General features: G+C 39.8%; 1 protein-coding gene across 1 annotated transcript; it reads left to right on the forward strand.

Moving 5' to 3' along the window:
• Positions 1-14196: 14196 nt before the first annotated feature.
• Positions 14197-14623, forward strand: LOC134482356 (elongin-C-like). Its single transcript, XM_063275845.1, has one exon. It carries the CDS (start codon positions 14243-14245, stop codon positions 14579-14581), a length of 339 nt encoding a protein of 112 aa, XP_063131915.1. The 5' UTR covers positions 14197-14242; the 3' UTR covers positions 14582-14623.
• The last annotated feature ends 9684 nt before the right edge of the window (positions 14624-24307 follow it).

The following is a 24307-nucleotide window of genomic DNA, read 5'->3' on the forward strand; positions in this document are numbered from 1 at the left end:
TCCTTTGTAGGTGGGAGAGAAAGGTGGGACAACTCTGGAAATCTGTTTGGAGGACCCAGCTTTACACACTCCTGTGCATATACACAAAAAGGGCTCCAACATAAAACAAAGAAACATATTCCATTACATTCACAACAGCCTTATTTACAATAGCCAGGAGCTGGAGAGAACCCAGATATCCGTTCATCTAAAGAGTTCACATGGAAAGACCCCTGGCTTCAACTGCATATGTAGCAGAGGATGGCCTTGTTGGGCACCAATAAGAGGAGAAGCTCGTGGTCCTGCCAAGGCTCTAGCCCCAGTGGAACGGAATGCTAAGGCAGGGAATCCGGAAGGAGTGGGCAAACGGGTGGGGGTGAACCCTCATATAAGAGGAGGAGGGACGATGAGCAAGGGGGTTCATGGTAAGAACCCACACACACACAGAGAAAAAGGAATGAGGGGCTGGGGTAGTTGTTAAAACTCAATTGGTAAAGCATTTGTCCTGAAAACCTGACTGCTGATCTTGGGATAAGGGGATCCGCAAAGCTCACTTGCCTACAAGTGTGAGGATCAGTGTGCTCCAAGACAGTAAATAAAGCACACCATGGACTTGCTTGAGTGGAGTCTCCAGAACAGAGGGACGATGGGCTGGAACCCACAGGGAGGCCTGCTTGCCTGAGCTCAGGCCTTAGAACCCCATGGTGGTACAACATAACTAGCAGTCGACATTGTCTCTGACCACCACACCCTAAGCTCCACACGTGTGGGGCACAGGAAGTGAGATGAGGACAATCTCTGTCCTTCACATGTGTATCGATGTAAAAACAACAGTACAGAAGGTGATTACATGGGAGCATGGTCACAGTTCCAGTTCTAAATGTCTTTGATCCATTATTATTTTATACTATATTATTATATTGTATCATATACATTATATTATATTATACATTATTATATTGCATCATATTATGTATTAAGAAAGTCGTCATAGATTCAGGGGGAGTGGGAAGTGGGATGGAAGAGGCAGGACAGGATATAACATTGAAATGTAAATGTATGAACTATCTAATAAAAATGAAAAAACAGAAAACAACAACAACAACAAAGAAGAAAGAAAATCTAGATAGGGGTCTTGGCAATAACAGCTCTAGTTTTGTTTAGTAGAGAACTCAGTTTGATTGCTAAGACACACAGGGCAGCTCACAACTTTCTATAGCTGCAGTTCCAGGGGATCCTGCACCAGGTTCTATCACAATGGTACACAGAAAATACACAGAGGCAAAACAACGGTATTTATGTGTGTGAGTGTGTGTGTCTTTTTGTATGTTTACAAAATGTAAGGGTTAACATAAGAATAAAATTATGTAGTTTCATTAAGGCCTAGGAGCTGCTGTTCCACAGTGTGGAGGTCTCATACGACTAAGAGCATTTAGCAGGTATAAAACCCAGGGGTCCCCAGTGAAAATGAGCCTATGTATGACCACTCTCTACCCTCAGATTGTAGCCCTGGAAGTTGATTTGTCTTCCTCCTTAGCCCTGAGTGTCCCTAGCAGTTCCTACCCTCCTCCTTTTACTCCCCTCATCAATTTGAAGCCCCATTACCTGCCCCTCCAATCAGATTCATCCACATGATGATGACACTCATGGATCATACTTTCAATTTTCTCCACGTCCCCAACACAGGCCGCTCTTTGTAATCGACCCACGGGATCATACCCGATCAGATAGAGGGGAAATTTCGTCGTTTTCTTTTGACGCAGGCATCCAAAACCAGGACAGGAGCGCCACAGACAGGTGTACCAGCGTCCCCTTCTGGGGAACTTCAATGCCAGAGCATCATATTCAAAATCTTCCTCCATTATGGAGCTCTAGGGCCGCCCAGGACCTTCTTACCCTCTCTTCCCTCCCATTTAGCTAATCTCCACCTCCCAAATTATACGATAAGAGTTTGCTAAAATCACCAATTCTTGCCAAAGAAGTGTAGGCAAGACCTGCTCGTTCAGGGTTAACTGAACTATACTTCATCACCTAGTAACACAGCTGCACTGGCACCACCATAGTGACATGCTCTGAGCTCACAATGGAGCTGGCTTACGGACTGTACCCTATGCTTATGCTCCATGTGTGCCCCCCTCAGACTCCACTGTTAGGAGCCCAGCCCCCTCAGTGCTTGTTCAAAGCTCTGTCAATGTTGACGCTGAAGTAGATCTATTTGCATGGCCTTCAAAGGGAGTACTGAGGGCAGTTAGGGCAGCCATTGCAATCTGTAACCCTAAGACTGGCCTGATGGACGTAAAAAAATCATCCTGATTTAGCAAACCCAGACCCAAAACAACAAACATTTCATGTGTCTGCTGTTAAGGATGTTAGGTTTTAAGTATCTGATATGAGAACTACAATCTGTATAACCACACAGGATTCCTGACTATCTACTAGGGAACTAGGGAGCAGAAGAATATCGCCCCAGGAAGAGGAAGGAGTGTATAGTGTTGGGAAGAGATAAAAGCTAGAATAGGAGGGGTTAATGAGAGGGAACCGGGAGAAATGGGTAGAGGCAAAGGGTACACACTTCTACCTCCCTCGCATTTTTCAAGCCCCATTACCCTCCTTTCATATTCATCAACATGATGTTGACTGGAGTTGATCACTCTCTCCAGTGTATCCTGGTCACCTGCTGGCTGCATGTTGGAATGGGCATACAGATTCATACTTGATAAGGAAGAGGGTCAGTTTCTTTTTCTTAACCAGGCACCCACAGCCCTGGCATGCAAGCCTAGGTAAAGTAGGAAATAAGGGGAGGGACAACAAACACTAAAGTCCCTTTGAAAAAATTAAATGGAAATCTGCTACTCTATTAGCTTCCTATATGTATGGAATACATATGGAGCCAAAAACTAACATGACACGAGGCTCCACTTAGACATCTTGTGCCACCAAGTTACAAATCCAGCAACAGGAATGGGTGACAACCTGTTGAGTCATTACCCAAAGGGTCCTATAGAAAACCTTGACCATCACAAGCCAGTGCCAAGACTATTGGTTGCTCTACACAATCTGATGTTCAGGACTGACTTCTGAAGATAACATTTCTGTCATCACAGGGGGGGGGAGGGATAGGTTGAGCCGGGGTCTAACTAGACTCTTCACACTACTAACCAGAGTTCATAATACTGGAAGGTAACCTGTCTGCTACTGGAGGGCAAAGGTAATCCTCAACATCAGTCAGCTTCAAACCCTGAAACCTACAGTAACACCTACAAAGAAGCTCAAAGACATCTTCAAATCTAATTATAGGCGATCTAGAACTCTCATATCTTCACAGGCCCAGACATACATATAGTGCACACACAGACACGTAGGCAAAACATTCATACATGTGAAAGAAGCATTATCTTTCAATAATAACATGTTTACAGGTATGTAATACACTTATGCAGCAAATTCATCTTTTTCAAGTATATAATCTAGGAGTGCATTCTTACTATGTCATTAAATTATGCATCACTTATACTATTGGTTTTAAAAATATTTTAAGTTTGAGAAAACTCTGTGGCCATTAGAAGGTACTCTTTATTCCTCCAGATCCTACCCCCTATCAACTTGTTAGGCACCAGCTCAGCCTATCCCTCTTTAATGACAGAAGTGTTACTTTAAGTATAGGAACTTAAGATCAGGATGTGTAGAGCACACCATAGCCCATGATGTGCCTTGGTTTCATGGATGCTTTGAGTTAAGGAGTAAACTGGCTGCAATCCAATCTAACATTTGGTCTCATTCCGTTGGTTTTTGGTGTAGATGTTGTCGTCGTTGTTGTTGTCGTTGTTGTTGTTGCTGCTGCTGCTGCTGCTGTTGCTTCTGACATTGTTTGATAGATTGATTGGTTTTTTGGTGTCTGGTTTTTTGAGGTTTTTGTTTGTTTAAGTGATTCCTTGTGTGAGTGATTGGTTGATTTTCAAGAAAGTTTGTCTCTGCCCACCCCCTTTCTCTCTCTCCCTCTCTCTCTCCCTCTCTCTCTCCCTCTCTCTCTCCCTCTCTCTCTCTCTCTCTCTCTCTCTCTCTCTCTCTGTGTGTGTGTGTGTGTGTGTGTGTGTGTGTGTGTGTGTGTGTTTGAGTGTGTGTAGCTCTGGCTTTCCTGAATCTACCTCTGTAGACTAGGCTGGCCCCAAACTCGTGAAAATCTACATGCCTCTGCTTCCTGAGTGCTGGGATAAATTTCTATGCCCCCACCAACCAGGTCATTTTGCGTATTTAACAAAAATGAAGTCATCTAATATAGAAATATCCCCTTTCTTGGTCATTAAATAATAGCTTCTTTTATCATAAGATACTGTCAATGCCTCTGTCTATCTCTAGAGACTAGTCCATTGTATCAATATGATAAACTCTGTTTACCCGTTCATCATGCTGGACCATTTGGGGTTCTCTCTTTTGTCTTTTACACTTAGCAGGGCAATTATACATCAATCACAAAAAAATGAGCTTCAGACTTGCCCTCAGGACAATGTGATGGAGAAGATACCTCTACTGTGATTCACTTTTCCCAGATTATATCCACATTTTGTAGAGTTGCTTAAAATCAACCAGCATCCTAGCCTCCAAGGCTCCAGTGCTGCTGTTGAGCAGAGTCAGAGAGGATGGAAGAGTGAATTTTGGGGGCATTCCTGTAAAACTAGGTCTTCCGGATGGAACAAATGCTAGCAGTCATGAGTCCAATACAGGGTCCTTTGCTGAAAACACCCCACACAGAATGGGGCATCCTAATTCCATCAGGTACTGGAAGGAGCTCCTGAAGTTTTAAAGGGTACCAGTTGAAGACTGGTTTTCACTTGAAAAATACACTAAAAAGCTACTGATGTAATAAAGAGTATAGAAACTTGTGGCTTTCACTTAGAACATTTTAATGGGAAACTTTTTTTTTAATTAACTTGAGTATTTCTTATATACATTTCGAATGTTATTCCCTTTCCTGGTTTCCAGGAAAACATCCCCCTAATCCCTGCCCCTCCCCTTCTTTATGGGTGTTCCCCTCCCCATCCTCCCCCCATTGCCGCCCTCCCCCCAACAATCTAGTTCACTGGGGGTTCAGTCTTAGCAGGATCCAGGGCTTCCCCTTCCACTGGTGCTCTTACAAGGATATTCTTAATGGGAAACTCTTAATTAAAAGGCAAACAGTTTAGGTCAACACTCATAGGATGAGTCACTAGGACTAGCAGCAGAGTCCTTGACAAGAGGGAGTCCTACTTAGCAATGTCATGATAAACCCTCACAAATCAGAGGCCCACTGCTCTCCTTGGACTGTTTTACTAACAGTGCTGTGCTGGCTTTCTTTTACAACTTTACAGCGTACGCAGACCAGACTCCATAAATTGTCATGTCTGCAAACGTCATCTGCTGTTCGTGACGTCACTTTATCTCTGAAAAAAACTGAACTTCACTAAGGATCACCTTGGACATGGATACATCTACTGTCATGGTATTGGCCTGCTGCCTGCCCGATGGCAAAGAAGGACAAATGAGTCACCTCCAGGACACTGCAGTCACAGAGACATGGATTCTCCTTGATCAAGGTTCCAATCTCCTGGATTGCATCATCTGGTAAATGCGTGAGAAGTATTTCTTCTTTTCACACATAAAATCCTGTTCACCAAAATCAGTGAGTGCACAGTGCACCCTTCAGGTGCAGACCTGACCTATTAGACTGAGAATAAATTTTAACAAACATCCATGCTCAGTGGAATCCAAACATCACATCTGTCTTCCCAAGTGGAGGATATTTATACTCATTAAATTGCAGAAATTACTAAAATACCTAAATACTGAAGGGAAACACAGGGTGGCTGGTGCCATTGTGCCGTCCTTAGGTGATGCTCCCACAGGTCCTCTGAATGCACGAAAGGGAAAGTACTGACCTCTACCTTCATCCACTCAGCAATTCCTTGTTTGAATCCTATTGACTTCTTAGTATTACTTCTCAGATTCCATGTTGTTTTTTCTTCTCTTTTACTAGTTACTTGGTATTATGTCTGTAAGTCACTCACTACAGTAATCTATCACCCCAATCTCTTAGAACCTCTACGTTTATTTGCTATAGAGATAATGAAGTCTTGAGGGAGAGATGTAAAGGAGTCATCCCATTTAAAATGGAGTTACCACCTTCTCTGTACACTTTCCAGGTTGGGGTCTCTGTGTTAGTGTCTATAGCCTACAAGAAGATGATGCTTTTCTAATGAGGGTTCCAAACACAGATCTATAGCTATGACAGTCATTTCATTGATACGGATAAGAGTACTGAGTTTTCCTTTTGGCTCAGGACATATCTACTCTTAGGATTTTGGCTGCTTTAGCAGTTTCAGGCCTGGCTTCCATCACATAGAGTGTGTCTGAAATAGAATCAGGAAATAGAATTATTTCCATAATATGTGTTCCACTACTGTACCAGAACATCTTACGAGCCAGTAACTGGTTTACTTTGCAGTATTTGTAGCTTTGGGATAACCATGTTTGCATTTCTGTTCTGAAATCATGCAGACTACTTTATGTATCATGAATGCTACTTGGTAGGTGTGAAGCTTAATAGATAAGGCTTTTCTTGTGTTTATAGAGTAAATATACTTATTTTTATAGGAATCTATTAAGATTTTTACGAATGGTAGAGGCATCATTTTCAGCTAAATGATGATGATCATTGATTTATGCCATGTTTTAAATTTCAGGAGGTATGATTTATGAATGGATGTTTTTATTCTCTGTGCTATAGGAGTAATGTTCAGGAAGTACCATTCTGCACAGCGAAGTCAAACATATTTCCTATTTTCTCATCTGCCACATCTGTGGTATGAAGTCTTATGTTTTTTCCATGATGCATGTGGCATTGACTTTTGTGCTTGTTCTGTGTAATGGACCAAGTTTCTGTCTTCTCCATGAAGCTGTCTCTATTTATCAGTATAATTTGTTAACGTGCTGTCAATTCCCCATATACCATGGATTTATTTTTAATTTTTATTTTTTAATTAATTAGTTAATTAATATATACTTTCCTTCAATCTCTTCTCCAAATTTTGGCTTCATATTTCCTGCTATAAATATTTTTGTTCCCCCTTCTAAGAAATACTGACACATAAACATTTTGGTTGTCCTTCTTCTTGAGCTTTATGTGATCTGTGGATTACACCTTGGCTCATCTGAGCTTCAGGGCTACTATTCACTTATCAGTGAGTGCACACCATCTGTGTTATTTTCTGGGGTCACCTCACTCAAGATGATATTTTCTAGTTCCATCCTTTTGCCTATGAATTTCATGAAGTCATTGCTTTTTAATAGCGGAGTAGTACTGCGTTTGTGTAATTGAACCACATTCTCTGTATCCATTCTTTTGTTGATGGACTTCTGGGTTCTTTCCAGCTTCTAGCTATTAAAAATAAGGCTGCCATGGACTTACTGGAGCATGTTTGTCTGTTATATGTTGGAGCATCTATTGGCTCTATGCCCAGAAATGGGTATACCTGGGTCCTCAGGTAGTACTATGTCCAATTTTCTGAGGAAACCCCCAGCTGATTACCAGAGCAGTTGTACCAGCTCGCTATCCAAGTAACAGTGGAGGAGTGTTCTGCTTTCTCCACATTCTTGTCAGAATGTGTGGTCACCTGAGTTTTGTTCCTAGCCACTCTGAGGGGTGTGAAGTAGAATCTCAGCATTGTTTTGATTTGCATTCCCCTAATGACTAAGATTGTTGAAGAACATTTCTACAGGTACTTTTCAGTTGTTCGATATTCCTCAGCTGAGATTTCTCTGTTTAGTTCTATATCCATTTCTCTAATAGGATTATTTGGCTCTCTGGAGTCTAAGTTCTTGAGTTCTTAGTACATATTGGATATTAGACCTCTATTGAATGTAGGATTGGTAAAGACCTTTTCCCAATCTCTTGGTTGCCGTGTTGTCCTAAAGACAGTATCCTTTGCCTTAGAGAAGCTTTGCAATATTATGAGGTCCCATTTGAAAGTCCTTGAGCAGAAGCCATTGGTGTTTCTTTTCAGGAAAATTTCCGCAGAGTCCCTACGTTCGAGGCTTTTCTCCACAGTTTCCCCTATGGCTTTGAGTGTTTTCTTTTTATGTGGATGTCCTTGATCCACTTGCCCTTGAGCTTTGCACTAGGGAAAAAGATCAATTTGCATTCTTCTGGGTGCGAACTTCCAGTTGATCCAGCAACAATTATTGAAAAAGCTATCTTTTTTCTACTGTATGGTTATATTTCCTTTGTCAAACATCAAGGGACCATAGGAGTATTTGTTCATTTCGGTGTCTTCAATTCTATTACATTGATCTACCTGCTTGTCTCTGTTTTTAATACCATACAGTTTTTAAAACTATTGCTCTGTAATACAGCTTGAGGTCAAGAACGGTGATTCTATCTTTTATTGTTATTATTTCTTTATGTTGAGGATGGTTTTCTCGATCCTTGTTTTTTTTTTTTTTTGTTGTTGTTATTCCAAGTGAATTTCCAAATTCATCTTTCTGACTCTATGAAGGATTGAATTGGAATTTTGATAGATTGTATTGAATCAGTAGATTGCTATCAGCAAGATAGCCATTTTTTATTTACTTTTACACTTCAGATTTCATTCCCCTCCCAATCCACCCCCTGACAGTTCCACATCTCAATATTGCATACCTCCTCCCCCTATCCCTTGTCTCCTCCACAAGGATATCCCCAGCCCAGCAACTCCACCATATGTATAAGCTTCCTGGAGCCTCTAGTCTCTTGAAGGGTAGACATCTGCTTTACCTGAACCCAGACAGGGGTGTTCAATGACTCATGGCTGTCTGTGTACAAAATTATGGACAGATGCTTAATTACGTTTCCCAACCTATGAGCCTTTGAATACTGTTGCAGATTTCATTATTGCTTTACCTCTATGGTGTATTAACTCCAAATCTGTGTCGGTGAGGGCTCAAGCTGCGCTAATGCTGATGACTGTGCTGACCTACATGGCTCCTTTATATTGACCTATTAAATTAATGATGGATTTCTAAATGTCATTAAAGAATCGTGTTGGTATTCTTAGGGGATTGCACAGACTATCTAGATGAATTTTTGTGTTATGGCCACTGTCTTACATAGGACTTTAGTTGTGTGAACAGACACCATGGCCAATGCAACTCTTAAAAGGAAACCATTTCATTAGGGCTGGTTTACAGCCTCAGAGGTTCAGACCTGTTATCATCACAGCAGGATCACTGCAGCCACCAATCAGACATGGTGAAGGAGGATCTGAGAGCTGTAGATCTTCATCTGGATGGTCCTGCAGAATACTGCCTTCTAGGCAGCTAGGATGAGTGTGTTAAACCCCTTACACACAGTCGCACACCTACTCCAACAGGGCCACACCTAATCCAACAGGACCACGCTTCTAATAGTGCCACCCCTGAGCCAAGGAAATATAAACCATCACATCCAACTCCACCATATTAATCCTTCTGACCTAGGAGCGTGGGGCCTTTCCATATTACTGTATCTTATTCTGTTAATTTACATTAAGTTTAGAGTTTTTACTGTACAAGTCATTCAATTCCTTGGTTATATTTAATCTATAATGTCTGTGAGAATCTGTTACTTTGCTTATTTGCAGAGTGTGCTGGGTATTTGGATTTAGGAAACTAACTTGGTTTTATGCATTGCTTTTCCTCTAATACAATGCTGAATAATTGAATAGCTGCAGGGGAATTTTGGTGGAGGCTTTAGAGTCTTTTGTGTATATCAACCACCCAGGCCTAAATAAAGTGACATTGGCTTCATTCTTTCAAGGGTGTACATCTATCTCATTCACTTGTGCTGTTATTCTAGCTAAGACTTCAATGATTTTATTGAACAGGGGAAGATCAAATATACTTTTCACATTTCTGATTTCTGATTTAGTGTGAATGCTTGGCATAAATATTTTAGAATGATATTTGCTGTGTACCATTCTTATCTTGTCTTTATTATATTGAACTGTATCCTGGTTCTGATGGTTTGTATGTGTGAAGCCGAGGAAGTAGCAGTATTAGAAGTTGTGACCCTGTTGGAATAGGCATGTCACTGTCGGTGTGGGCTTTAAGACCCTGATCTTAGCTGCATGGCAGTCAGTCTTAAACTAACAGCCTTCACGTAAACATGTAGACTACTCAGCTATCAAAAAACAATGACTTTATGAAATTCAAAGGCAAGTGGATGGAACTGGAAAATATCCTGAGTGAGGTAACCCAATCACAGAAAAACACACATGGTATGTATGCACTCATTGATAAGTAGATATTAGCCCAAATGCTCGAATTACCCTAGATGCATAGAACACATGAAATTCAAGAGGGATGACCAAAATGTGAATGCTTCACTCCTTCTTTAAAAGGGGAACAAGAATACCCTTGGGAGGGAATAGGGATGCAAAGTTTAGAACAGAGGCTGAAGGAACACCCATTCAGAGCCTGCCCCACATGTGGCCCATAAATATACAGCCACCAAACTAGATAAGATGGATGAAGCAAAGAAGTGCAGGCTGACAGGAACCAGATATAGATCTTTCCTGAGAGACACAGCCAGAATAAGGCAAATACATTGGCGACCGCGAACAGCAAACCACTGAACTGAGAACAGGACCCCCGTTGAAGGAATCAGAGAAAGGACTGAAAGAGATTGAAGGGGATGAGACGCCATATGAACAACAATGCCAACCAACCAGAGCTTCCAGGGACTAAGCCACTACCCAAAGACTATACATGGACTGATTCTGGGCTCCAACTGCATAGGTAGCAATGAATAGCCTAGTAAGAGCACCAGTGGAAGGGGAAGCCCTTGGTCCTGCCATGACTGAACCCCCAGTGAACGTGATTATTGGGGGGAAGGCAGTAACAGGGGAAGATGGGGAGGGTAACACCCATATAGTAGGGGAAGGGGAGTGGTTGGGGGATTTGGCCCAGAAACTGGCAAAGGGAATAACAGTTGAAATTTAAATAAGAAATACCCAAGTTAATAAAGATGGAGGAAAAAATACTGAATAAAAGAAAGGAATGTAAACCATTGAGGCACGTTGTAAACCTGTCACTAGAATTCATTAATTAAATATTAATTCTATGTGCATATTGTTTAAACATCTGTGTTTCTTTCAATGGTAAAATGTGATCATATTCACAATGAGGCATTTCCTTTCATTTTACTGACGTTTCTTGTTGCTATTGTCAATATAATTGAAATAAGGTGAGGTTGGACTCTTGAATGGACACACAAGGCAGGGCCTTGTTTTCACATTACACACTCTTCTGCTTTATCAGGAGCTCTGAAGAATTAGCTACCGTATGCAGAAAAACCGTGGACTAAACCCTTCTGAAAATGTGCTGTCAACAGAAACAAAATCCTGCGCTTCCTTCACTACATGATTTTTATAAAGCTATTAGAATAAATTGATGAAGTTCCTCATCACAAACATCTCCCCATTTGATTTCAAGCAGGCATGGTAACAGGATCGGCTCTGCATGGCAAACCTGAGGTCTGAATGATGTAGGAGGAGGAGCCTGAGGCAGAGATGGATCTTTGCTCTCGGCATGATTTATTGTGTGCTGTCTCCAGGTTTATCATGTCCCTATTTATGATATCAGTGTGTGAGGGTTGTGGATTTTGGAAATTTTTCTGTTTAATCTTAATTGAATACTGTTGGATAATTGAAAGACTGTGTGAATTTTCTCTTGATAACTGACACACTGTTGAAGATTCCTATGCATGATTTACTGGTTGTGTTCATTTCCTTTGTATGCATGACAGGCACTTAGCTTTTCCTATGGATGACTCTCACGCAATGTATGTGATCTGTGGATGACTGACAGACTGTGCGTGTTTCTAATAGATGACTGAGAGGCTGTTGACTTTACTGTGGCTGTTTGAAAGGATATTGAAATTTCTTATAAATGGTTCTAAGGCTATGGGCAATTCCTATGGGTTATTGATAGGATGTAGATTTTTCCCCCAGATGACTACCAAGTTGGGGGTGTGCCATGTAGCTGACAAACAGGCAACTCTTTCCTACACATGATTGACAGGTTGTTGGTTTTTCCTATGAATGCCTTACAGGTTGTGGGTACTTTCTATGGATGATTTCATGTAGCAGTCATTTACCATGGAGGACTGACTGAAAGTCTGTGCATATTTGTTATGCATACTGAACAATGGTAGATACATACTATGTATGGTTGACAGGCTTTGGCTATTTCTTATCAATGATGGACAGGGTGTAGGTATTTCCTATGAATGACAGATAGAGTGTGGGCTTGTCCTTTGGACAAGTGACAAAGTTGGTATATGTTTCCTGGGGCTGAGTGATAGGCTGTTGACACTACCTATGAATAATCCACAGGCTTTGAGATATGTTGTGAAAGACTGACAGGCTGTGGGTCTCTCCATTGAATGACTGGCTATGGGAGTTTCTAATGTATGACTGACCGGCTCTGAGAGGTTTGTATATAAGTTAGTCGCCATGTCCTGTGGGTGATTAACAGACTATGGCCATTTGTTATGTCTGATTGACAGACTGTGATAATTTCTTCTGGATGACTGACAGGTTTTGTGAGTTGCTGGTAGATGATTGACAGGGTGAGGGGATTTCCAGTAGATGACTGACAGGACATGGGCAATTCTTATGGATGGTAGCCAGGCTGTGGGCTTTTACTTTGGATGATGTAGGTGTTGGGGACAGATTTTTGATAAGCTGTATGACTTGTGGGTGACTGACATGTTGTGCTTCTTAAGCTAGATGATTGATACATCATAGGCATGACCTACAGATGCAGATCTACAGACCAATTGTTTCACTGTAAATTTTATAAACAAATGAAAATTGAAATCCCCAGTCACCAATACTTTGACTTTTTCAATCCAAATTTCATTTTTTATGCCCATGGTTAAGCTTTCTATATTTGCTACCATTAGGATCACAACATATTGCTTAGGTAATAAATAAAGTATCCATGTTAACCCGGGAGCAAAAATGTAGCAAAGCAGGACCTTGCATTTTGTTTTAAAATGGTCAATGTATCCCTGGACTTACACTAAATTTGGTAAATATAAGTAGAAGGAGATAAACTATGGCATCCAATCTCCTATATATGAGATTCAAAAAGGTTTCAGCAAAATGAAATGAGAGTTCCAAAAAGCAAGTGTCATTTCATGCTATATTTACATTTATATGATGTAAAGAAGCTTGACTGGGCAGAGAAACATAAAGGTTTAAGAATGGGAAGACCTTGAGTTATATTTTTTTTCGGAGCTGGGGACCGAACCCAGGACCTTGTGCTTGCTAGGCAAGGGCTCTACCACTGAGCCAAATCCCCAACCTGACCTTGAGATATATTAAAATGTGTATTATACACAATAGACATTTAATTACATGTGAGGAATAAATGGACTGACAGAATGAAAAACTATAGTTGGACAAATCAGAGTTTGAAGAAAATATTCAATAAGCATAAGAATATTTTCAAACTATAATTCATTCTTGGATTATTTATATGAAGCTCTACCTTAACAACTAATAAACACCTTAAAATAACAAAATGATTAAGAAGCATGTGGACTTTGGAAAATATGCTGGTGTGCCATCAATTCCCCTTCAAGCAAAAAAATATGAAATGCGAATGAGGGCCTAGCCCATCACACTGCTCCCTGATCTCAAATCCCATGGAAAAGAGAGCTAAACACCAAGAAGTATGGAACATCCTGAGACCACAGGACAGACAGACACATCTGTCCACTTTCAATACCACATTCTCATCAATGGACAGATAAGAGAAACAGAAATTAAACAGCGACATAGAGAAACTAACAGAAGTTATATACTAAATGGATTTAACAAATATTTATAGAACATTAAATAATAAAACAAAAGGATTTACATTCTTCTCAGTACCTCATAGTACCTCCTCGAAAATTGACCATATAATTTGTCAAAAAATAGGCATCAATAGATACAGGAAGATAGAAATAATTCTATTTGTCCTATCAGATCACCATGGACAAAGGCTGGTCTTCAATAAAAACAATAATGGCAGAATGCCCTCAGATACATTGAAGTTTAACAACACACTACTCAATGAAAACTTGGTCATGGAAGAATTGATGATAGAAATTAAAGATTTCTTAGCACTTCCTTCGGATGCAAGTTACTAGATGACTGCTTCTCGGCCTCGCCAGGAAACTAGTAATTTCCTCTAGGATCAAATAGAATTTTATAAGAACATAATGGATGGAGAGGAGAAAACCTATGGTGGCTGTGAAGGCCCTGATGCCATGTATGTGAAATTAATATCTTCTGATGGTCATGAATTTATTGTAAAAAGAGAACATGCATTAACATCAGGAACAATAAAGGCCATGTTGAGTGGTCCAGGTCAGTTTGCGGAGAATGAAACCAATGAGGTCAACTTTAGAGAGATCCCTTCACATGTGCTATCGAAAGTGTGCATGTATTTTACCTACAAGGTCCGCTATACTAACAGCTCCACTGAAATTCCTGAATTCCCAACTGCACCTGAAATTGCACTGGAACTGCTGATGGCCGTGAACTTCTTAGATTGTTAAATAAGATAAATTATAATAAACTGTTAATTTTTTTCAGTATTTAATACCTGTAGTTCAGTTAGTAATTTTTTCCCATATAGCATGTTGCCTTTATGAAATTGAACGCTAAAGTTAATTGCTGAGCAGATTTCTTCTGTCATTTGCATAGCAGAGTTGAAATTTGTTTGCTACATCAACAAATTAAGGAAGTTTCACAAGCCAAAAAATAAATAAATAATGCCAGTTTAAAAAAAAAGATTTCTTAGAATTTAATGAAAATGAAGATACAACACACCCAAACATTTAGGACACAGTGAGAGCAGTACTAAAAGGAAAACTCATAGCTCTGAGTGCCGCCAAAAGAAACAGGAGAGAGCATACTCAGCAGCTTGACAGCACATCTAAAAAGTCTAGAGCCAAAAGAAGTAAATACACACAAGAGGAATAGAAGGGAAGAAATAATAAAACTAAGAGCTAAAATCATCCAAGTTTTAAAAAAAAAAGAGTACACAAAGAATCAACAAAAGCAGGAGCTGGTTCTTCGACAAAATCAACAAGATAGATAAACCCTTAGCAAGAATACCCAGAGTGTATCCAAATTAACAAAATCAGAAGGGAAAAGGGAGACATAACAAAAAAATCTGAGGAAATTAAAAATATCAACAGATCCTACTACAAAAGCATATATTCAACAAAACTGGAAAATCTGGAGGAAATAGACAATTTTCTAGACAAATACAAGGTACTAAAGTTAAATCAGAAACAGATAAACATCTAAACAACACCATAATTCCTAAAGAAGTAGAAGCAGTTATTAAGAGTCTCCCAATCAAAGAGAACCCAGGACTCCATGAATTTACTGCAGAATTCTATCAGGCCTTCATAGAAGACCTCATATCAATACTGTCCAGATTAGTTCCCAAAACAGAAATAGGCAGAGCACTACCAAATTCCTTCTTTGAAACGACAGTTACTCTTATAACTAAACCACACAAAAATCCAACAAAGAAAGAGAACTTGAGACCATTTACCCTTATGATTATTGATGTAAAAATACTCAATAAAAATCTTGCAAAGTGAATGCAAGAACACATCAAAATAATCACCCATCATGATCAGTTAGGCTTCAGCCCAAGGATGAAAGGATGGTCCAATATACTAAACGACAACCTGGGCAAGGAAGAAATAAAGAAAGAAATTAAAGACTTCTTAGAATTTAATGAAAATGAAGGTACGACATACCCACACGTATGGGACACAATTAAAGCTGTGCTAAGAGGAAAACTCATAACGCTGAGTGCCTGCAGAAAGAAACAGGAGAGAGCCTATATCAGCAGCTTGACAGCACACCTAAAAGCTCTAGAACAAAAAGAAGCAAATACACCCAGGAGGAGTAGAAGGCAGGAAATAATCAAACTCAGAGCTGAAATCAACCAAGTAGAAAAAAAGAGGACCATAGAAAGAATCAACAGAACCAAAAGTTGGTTCTTTGAGAAAATCAACGGGACAGATAAACCCTTAGCCAGACTAACGAGAGGACACAGAGAGTGTGTCCAAATTAACAAAATCAGAAATGAAAAGGGAGACATAACTACAGATTCAGAGGAAATTAAAAAAATCATCAGATCTTATTATAAAAGCCTATATTCAACAAAACTTGAAAATCGGCAGGAAATGGACAATTTCCTAGACAGATACCAGGTACCGAAGTTAAATCAGGAACAGATAAACCAGTTAAACAACCCCATAACTCCTAAGGAAATAGAAGCAGTCATTAAAGGTCTCCCAACCAAAAAGGGCCCAGGTCCAGACGGGTTTAGTGCAGAATTCTATCAGACCTTCATAGAAGACCTCATACCAATACTATCCAAACTATTCCACAAAACTGAAACAGATGGAGCACTACCAAATTCCTTCTACGAAGCCACAATTACTCTTATTCCTAAACCACACAAAGACCCAACAAAGAAAGAGAACTTCAGATCAATTTCCCTTATTAATATAGACGCAAAAATACTCAATAAAATTCTGGCAAACCGAATCCAAGAGCACATCAAAACAATCATCCACCATGATCAGGTAGGCTTCATCCCAGGCATGCAGGGATGGTTTAATATACGGAAAACCATCAACGTGATCCATTATATAAACAAACTGAAAGAACAAAACTACATGATCATTTCATTAGACGCTGAGAAAGCATTTGACAAAATTCAACACCCCTTCATGATAAAAGTCTGGGAAAGAATAGGAATTCAAGGCCCATACCTAAACATAGTAAAAGCCATATACAGCAAACCAGTTGCTAACATTAAATTAAATGGAGAGAAACTTGAAGCAATCCCACTAAAATCAGGGACTAGACAAGGCTGCCCACTCTCTCCCTACTTATTCAATACAGTTCTTGAAGTTCTAGCCAGAGCAATCAGACAACAAAAGGAGGTCAAGGAGATACAGATTGGAATAGAAGAAGTCAAAATATCACTATTTGCAGATGATATGATAGTACATTTAAGTGATCCCAAAAGTTCCACCAGAGAACTACTAAAGCTAATAAACAACTTCAGTAAAGTGGCTGGATATAAAATTAACTCAAATAAATCAGTAGCCTTCCTCTACACAAAAGAGAAACAACCGAGAATGAAATTAGGGAAACGACACCCTTCATAATAGACCCAAATAATATAAAGTACCTCGGCGTGACTTTAACCAAGCAAGTAAAAGATTTGTACAATAAGAACTTCAAGACACTGAAGAAAGTAATTGAAGAAGACCTCAGAAGATGGAAAGATCTCCCATGCTCATGGATTGGCAGGATTAACATAGCAAAAATGGCCATTTTACCAAAATCGATCCACAGATTCAATGCAATCCCCATCAAAATACCAATCCAATTCTTCAAAGAGTTAGACAGAACAATTTTCAAATTCATCTGGAATAACAAAAAACCCAGGATAGCTAAATTTATCCTCAACAATAAAAGGACTTCAGGGGGAATCACTATCCCTGAACTCAAGCAGTATTACAGAGCAATACTGATAAAAACTGCATGGTATTGGTACACAGACATACAAATAGACCAAAGGAATAGAATTGAAGACCCAGATATGAACCCACACACCTATGGGCACTTGATTTTTGACAAAGGAGCCAAAACCATCCAATGGAAAAAAGATAGCATTTTCAGCAAATGGTGCTGGTTCAACTGGAGGTAAACATGTAGAAGAATGCAGATCGATCCATGCTTATCACCCTGTACAAAGCTTAAGTCCAAGTGGATCAAGGACCTCCACATCAAACCAGATACACTCAAACTAATAGAAGAAAAACTAGGGGAGCATCTGGGACACATGGGCACTGGAAAAAATTTCCAGAACAAAACACCAATGGCTTATGCTCTAAGATCAAGAATCGACAAATGGGATCTCATAAAACTGCAAAGCTTCTGTAAGGCAAAGGACACTGTGGTTATGATAAAACGGCAACCAACAGATTGGGAAAAGATCTTTACCAATCCTACAACAGATAGAGGCCTTATATCCAAAATATACACAGGACTCAAGAAGTTAGACCACAGGAAGACAAATAACCCTATTAAACAATGGGGTTCAGAGCTAAACAAAGAATTCACAGCTGAGGAATGCCGAATAGCTGAGAAACACCTAAAGAAATGTTCAACATCTTTAGTCATAAGGGAAATGCAAATCAAAACAACCCTGAGATTTCACCTCACACCAGTGAGAATGGCTAAGATAAAAGATCAAAAACTCAGGTTACAGCAGATGCTGGAGAGGATGTGGAGAAAGAGGAACACTCCTCCATTGTTGGTGGGGTTGCAGACTGGTACAACCATTCTGGATATCAGTCTGGAGGTTCCTCAGAAAATTGGACATTGAACTGCCTGAGGATCCAGCTATACCTCTCTTGGGCATATACCCATAAGATGCCCCAACATATAAAAAAGACACATGCTCCACTATGTTCATAGCAGCCTTATTTATAACAGCCAGAAGCTGGAAAGAACCCAGATGCCCTTCAACAGAGGAATGGATACAGAAAATGTGGTACATCTACACAATGGAATATTATTACTCAGCTATCAAAAACAATGACTTTATGAAATTCGTAGGCAAATGGTTGGAACTGGAAAATATCATCCTGAGTGAGGTAACCCAATCACAGAAAAACACACATGGTATGCACTCATTGACAAGTGGCTATTAGCCCAAATGCTTGAATTACCCTAGATGCCTAGAACACATGAAACTCAAGACGGATGATCAAAACGTGAATGCTTCACTCCTTCTTTAAATGTGGAACGAGAATACCCTTGGCAGGGAATAGAGAGGCAAAGATTAAAACAGAGACAGAAGGAACACCCATTCAGAGCCTGCCCCACATGTGGCCCATACATATACAGCCACCCAATTAGACAAGATGGATGAAGCAATGAAGGGCAGGCTGACAGGTGCGGGATGTAGATCTCTCCTGAGAGACACAGCCAGAGTACAGCAAATACATAGGCGAATGCCAGCAGCAAACCACTGAACTGAGAATAGGACCCCATTGAAGGAATCAGAGAAAGAACTGGAAGAGCTCGAAGGGGCTCAAGACCCCTTATGAACAACACTGCCAAGCAACCAGAGCTTCCAGGGTCTAAGCTACTACCTAAAGACTATACATGGACTGACCCTGGACTCTGACCTCATAGGAAGCAATGAATATCCTAGTAAGAGCACCAGTGTAAGGGGAAGCCCTGGGTCCTGCTAAGACTGAACCCCCAGTGAACGTGATTGTTGGGAGGAGGGCAGCAATGGGGGAAGGATGGGGAGGGGGAACACCCATAGCGAAGGGGAGGGGGAGGGATTAGGGGGATGTTTGCCCGGAAACCGGGGAAGGAAATAACACTCGAAATGTAAATAAGAAATACTCAAATTAATAAAAAAAATTTGACTTCAACAAGTTTCTAACCCCATGACCATTTCTAAAATTCAAAGATTGTTTTCTCTACTATAAAGTATATGTGTATTTAATGGTTTTATCTTATAATTATTATATAAGTTCTATCCATTATATGATAATGAACTCATCTTTTTCAGTAGCACATACATTTTATACTTTATTATGTAAAAGATATGGCTCAGGTACAATATTTCATTGCATAAATGTTATATTTTGTAATAAAGAGAAAACAACAAAAAAAAAGTCCTGGAAAGATCAGGAAATCAAAACCCATAACTAAACATAGTAAAAACAATATACAGTGAACCAGTAACTAACATCAAACTAAATGGAGAGGAACTTGATGAAATCCCACTAAAATCAGGGACTAGATAAGGCTGCCTGCACTGTAACTACTTATTCAATACAGCCCTGGAATTCCGAGCCAGAGCAGTCAGACAACAAAAGGAGGTCAAGGGATACAAAGTGGGAGGGAAGATGTCACAATATGGCTATTTGCCAACGATAGGATACTATATTTAAGTGACGCCAAAAGGTACACCAGAGAATTACAAAACCTGTTATTAACTTCAGCAAATTTTTGGGTACAAAATGACTCAAAAAAAATTAGTAGCCTTCCTCCACTCAAAGGAAAAACAGGCTGAGTAAAATTAGGGAAATGACACCCTTCACAATAGTCGCAATAATATAAAATACCTCAGTGTGACTTTAACGAAATAAGTGAAAGATCTGTATAACAAGAACTTCAAGTCTCTGAAAAGACATTGAAGAAGATATCAGAAGATGGAACGGCCTCACATTCTCATGGATTAGCAGGATTAATATAGTAAAAGTGGCCATTTTGCCAAAAGCAATCTACAAATTCACTGCAATCCCCATCAAAAATCCAACTCAATTCTTCAGACATAGAAAGAGCAATTTACTAATTCATTTGGAATAAAAAAAACCCAGGATAGCAAAACCTATACTCAATGATAAAAGAACTTCTGGGGAAATCATCATTCCTGACCTCAAGCAGTATTACAGAGCAATAGTGGAAAAAAAGCTGTATGGTTTAGTAACATAGACAGCTAGACAGATCAGTGAAATATAATTGAAGACCCAGACCTGAACCCACCCACCTTTGGTCAATTGATCTTTGACAAAGAGCAAAAACCATCCATTTGTAAAAAGATAGCATTTTCAATAAATGGTGCTCATTCAATAGGTTAGCATGTAAAAGATACAAATCAAACAATTCTTATCTCCCTGTACAAAGCTTAAGTCCAAGTGGATCAAGAACATCAACATTAAAACATATACACTGGAACTAATAGAAGAAAAACTGGAGAATAGACTCACACAAATGGGCACTGGGGAAATTTTCCTAAACAAAACAACAATGGCTTATGTGCTAAGGTCAAAAATTGACAAATGGAACCTCATAAAACTGCAAAGCTTCTGTAATGCAATGGATACTTTTCAATAGAACAGAACAGCAACCAACAGATTTGGAAAAGATCTTTACCAATATTACATCTGATGCAGGGCTAATATCGAAAATATACAAAAAAAAAAAAAACAAAAAACAAAAACAAGAACTTAGAGTCCAGAGAGCCAAATAACCCTATTAAAATTTGGGTTCAGAGCTAAACAAAGAATTCTCAGCTGAGGAATATCAAATGGCTGAGAAGCACCTATAGAAATGTTTAGCATACTTAGTCATCAGGGGTGTACAAATCAAAAAACCCTGAGATTCCACTCACACCAGTAAGAATGGCTACGATAAAAAAACTCAGGTGACAGCAGATGCTGGCCAGGATGTGGATAAAGAGGAAAACTCTTCCATTGTTGGTAGGATTGCAGACTGGTACAACCACTCTGGAAATCAGCCAGGAGGTTCCTGAGAAAATTCCACTACCTGAGGACCCAGCCACACCTCTCCTGGGCATATACCCAATAGATGCCCCAACAAACAACCAGGAAACACGCTCCACTATGTTCATAGCAGCCTTATTTATAATAGCCAGAAGCTGGAAAGAACCCAGATGCCCTTCAACAGGGGAGTGGATTCAGAAAATAAGGTACATCTACACAATGGAGTACTACTCAGCAATCAAAAACAATGACTTCATGAAATTCATAGGCAAATGGAATGAACTAGAAAATATCATCCTGAGTGAAGTAACCCAATCACAGAAAAACACACATGGTATGCACTCATTCATAAGTGGATATTAGCCGAAAACCTCGAATTACTCTAGATGCAATCCACAGACCACATGAAGCTCATGACAAAGGATGAATAAAATACAGATGCTTCCACTCCTTCTGAAATGGGATAACAAAAATATCCATAGGAGGGAAATAGAGGCAAAGTTTAGAGCAGAGCCTGAAGGAACAGCCATTCAGAGCCTGGCCCACATGTGGCCCATACATATACAGCCACCAAAACTACATTTGACTGATGAAGCTAAGAAATGTGTGATGACACGGACCGGATATAGATGTCTCCTGAGAGACACACAGAGCATGTCAAATGCAGAGGTGAACACTAACAGCAAACTACTGAACTTAGAACAGGACTCCCTTTTGGGGAATTAGAGAAAGGATTGAAAGAGCTGAAGGTGCTTGCAACCCGATAAGAACAACAATGTCAGAGATGCCCAGGGACTAAACCACTACCCAAAGAGTATACATGGACCCAGGGCTCCAACTGCTTATGTATCAGAGAATAGACTTGTTGAACACTAGTGGAAGGGGAAACCCTTGGTCCTACCCTGGGTGGACCCACAGTGCAGGGGAATATAGGGGTAGGTTGTAAAGGGTGTGGGTTTGGGGGGAGAATACCCTTATAGCGAAGGGGGAGGGGACGGGGGCATATGGAGAGGAAACTAGGAAAGGGAATAAAGCAGCAGCAGCAGCCTGAGGAGGAGGAGGAGGAGGAGGAGGAGGAGGAGGAGGAGGAGGAGGAGGAGGAGGAAACAGACTGGAGGAGCTGAAGGGGTTTCAACACCACAGGAAGAACAACACTATCAACCAACCAGAATCGCAGAGTCCCCAGAGACTAAAACACCAACCAAAGAGTAGCTTGATACTCATGTATTGCTTTTCTAGGTATCACATTATCTATTTACTGACTAACTGATTTATGGGATTTTGCTGTTCGTGGTTTGTTTTAGATACGGGCACTGTAGAATAGGATAGAAGCCTCCAAAAGGGCTTTTATCTGTCCCTCTTGAGACACTAATCCTGTCTAGCTCCAGATGGCTCCAGAACATTAATTAGCTCAGTAATGCCACTGTGTGCTCACAGAAAGGGATTGATTCAAAATTGCCAACATTATCTCTGGAGCTAGTTAAGTTTGCCACAGTCAAAACAAATCTAAATAAACTTGTATCTAATAAAAGCTATAATATATTTAAAGTTAAAAAAAAAGAATGAAGGCTAGCCTTCATTTTAAAAGTCTTGGAAAGATCAGAAATTCAAGTCCCTAATCTAAACATAGTAAAAACAATATACAGCAAACCAGTAGCCAACATCAAACTAAATGGAGATAAACTTGAAGAAATACCACTAAAATCAGTAGCCTTCCTCTATTCAAAGGATAAACAGGCTCAAAAAGAAATTAGGGAAATAATGCACTTCACAATAGTAACAGATGTTAAAAAAATACCTCGGTGTTACTCTAACCAAGCAAGTGAATGATCTCTTTGACAAGACCTTCAAGTTTCTGAAGAAAGAATTTGAAAAAGATCTCATAAGATGGGAAGATCTCCCATGCTCATGGATTGACGGGAATAAAAATGTAAAATGGCCATCTGACCAAAGGGAATTTACAAATTCAATGTAATCCCCATGAAAATTTCAACTCTATTCTTCATAGAGGTAGAAAGAGCAATTTGCAAATTTGTTTGAAATGACAAGAAATCCAGGATAGTGAAAACTATCTTCAACTATAAAAGAATTTCTGGGAGAATCACCATCCCAGGCCTCAAGCTGTATTATATAGCAATAGTGATAATACCTGTATGGTTTGGTACAGATTCAGACAGGCAGATCAATGGAATAGAAGTGGAGACTCAGAAATGAGCCCACACACCTTTGGGCCCTTGATGTTTGACAAAGGACCTAAAACCATCCACTGGAAAAAATATAGCATTTTGAACAAATGTTGCTGGATCAACCAGCAGTCAGCATGGACAATGCAAATCAAATGTTTCTTATCACCCCGTACACAGCTAAAATCCAAGAGAATTGAGGATCTCCACATAGAAGAAGATACACTCCAAATAATAAAAGGAAAATTGGGGAAGACCCTGGAACACGTGGGCACTAGGGAAAATTTCCTGAATAGAACACCAATAGCTTATGCTTTAAGATCAAGATTCAACAAATGGGACCTCAAAAAATTGCAAAGATTAGGCAAGGAAAAGGACACTGTCATTAGGACAAAATGGAAAACAACAGATTGGGAAAAGATCTGTACCAATCCTATATCTGATAGAAGGGTAATATGTAATATATATAAAGAAATCTAGAAGTTTAGACTGCAGAAAATCAAATAACTCTACTACAAACTGAGGTACAGAGCTAAACAAAGAATTCTAAGCTGAGGAATATCAAATGGCCCTGAAGCTCCTAAGGAACTATTAAACATCCTTAATCATCAGCAAAAATCAAACCAAGAAAATGCTGAGATTTGACCTCACACCACTCAGAATGACTAAGGACAAAATCTAAGGTGACAACAAATGTTGCCGGGGATGTGGAGAAAGAGGAACACTCCTCCACTGTATGTGGGAG

Source organism: Rattus norvegicus, chromosome 16 (genome assembly GCF_036323735.1).
Source record: "Rattus norvegicus strain BN/NHsdMcwi chromosome 16, GRCr8, whole genome shotgun sequence".
In the NCBI taxonomy this organism is placed as follows: domain Eukaryota; kingdom Metazoa; phylum Chordata; class Mammalia; order Rodentia; family Muridae; genus Rattus; species Rattus norvegicus.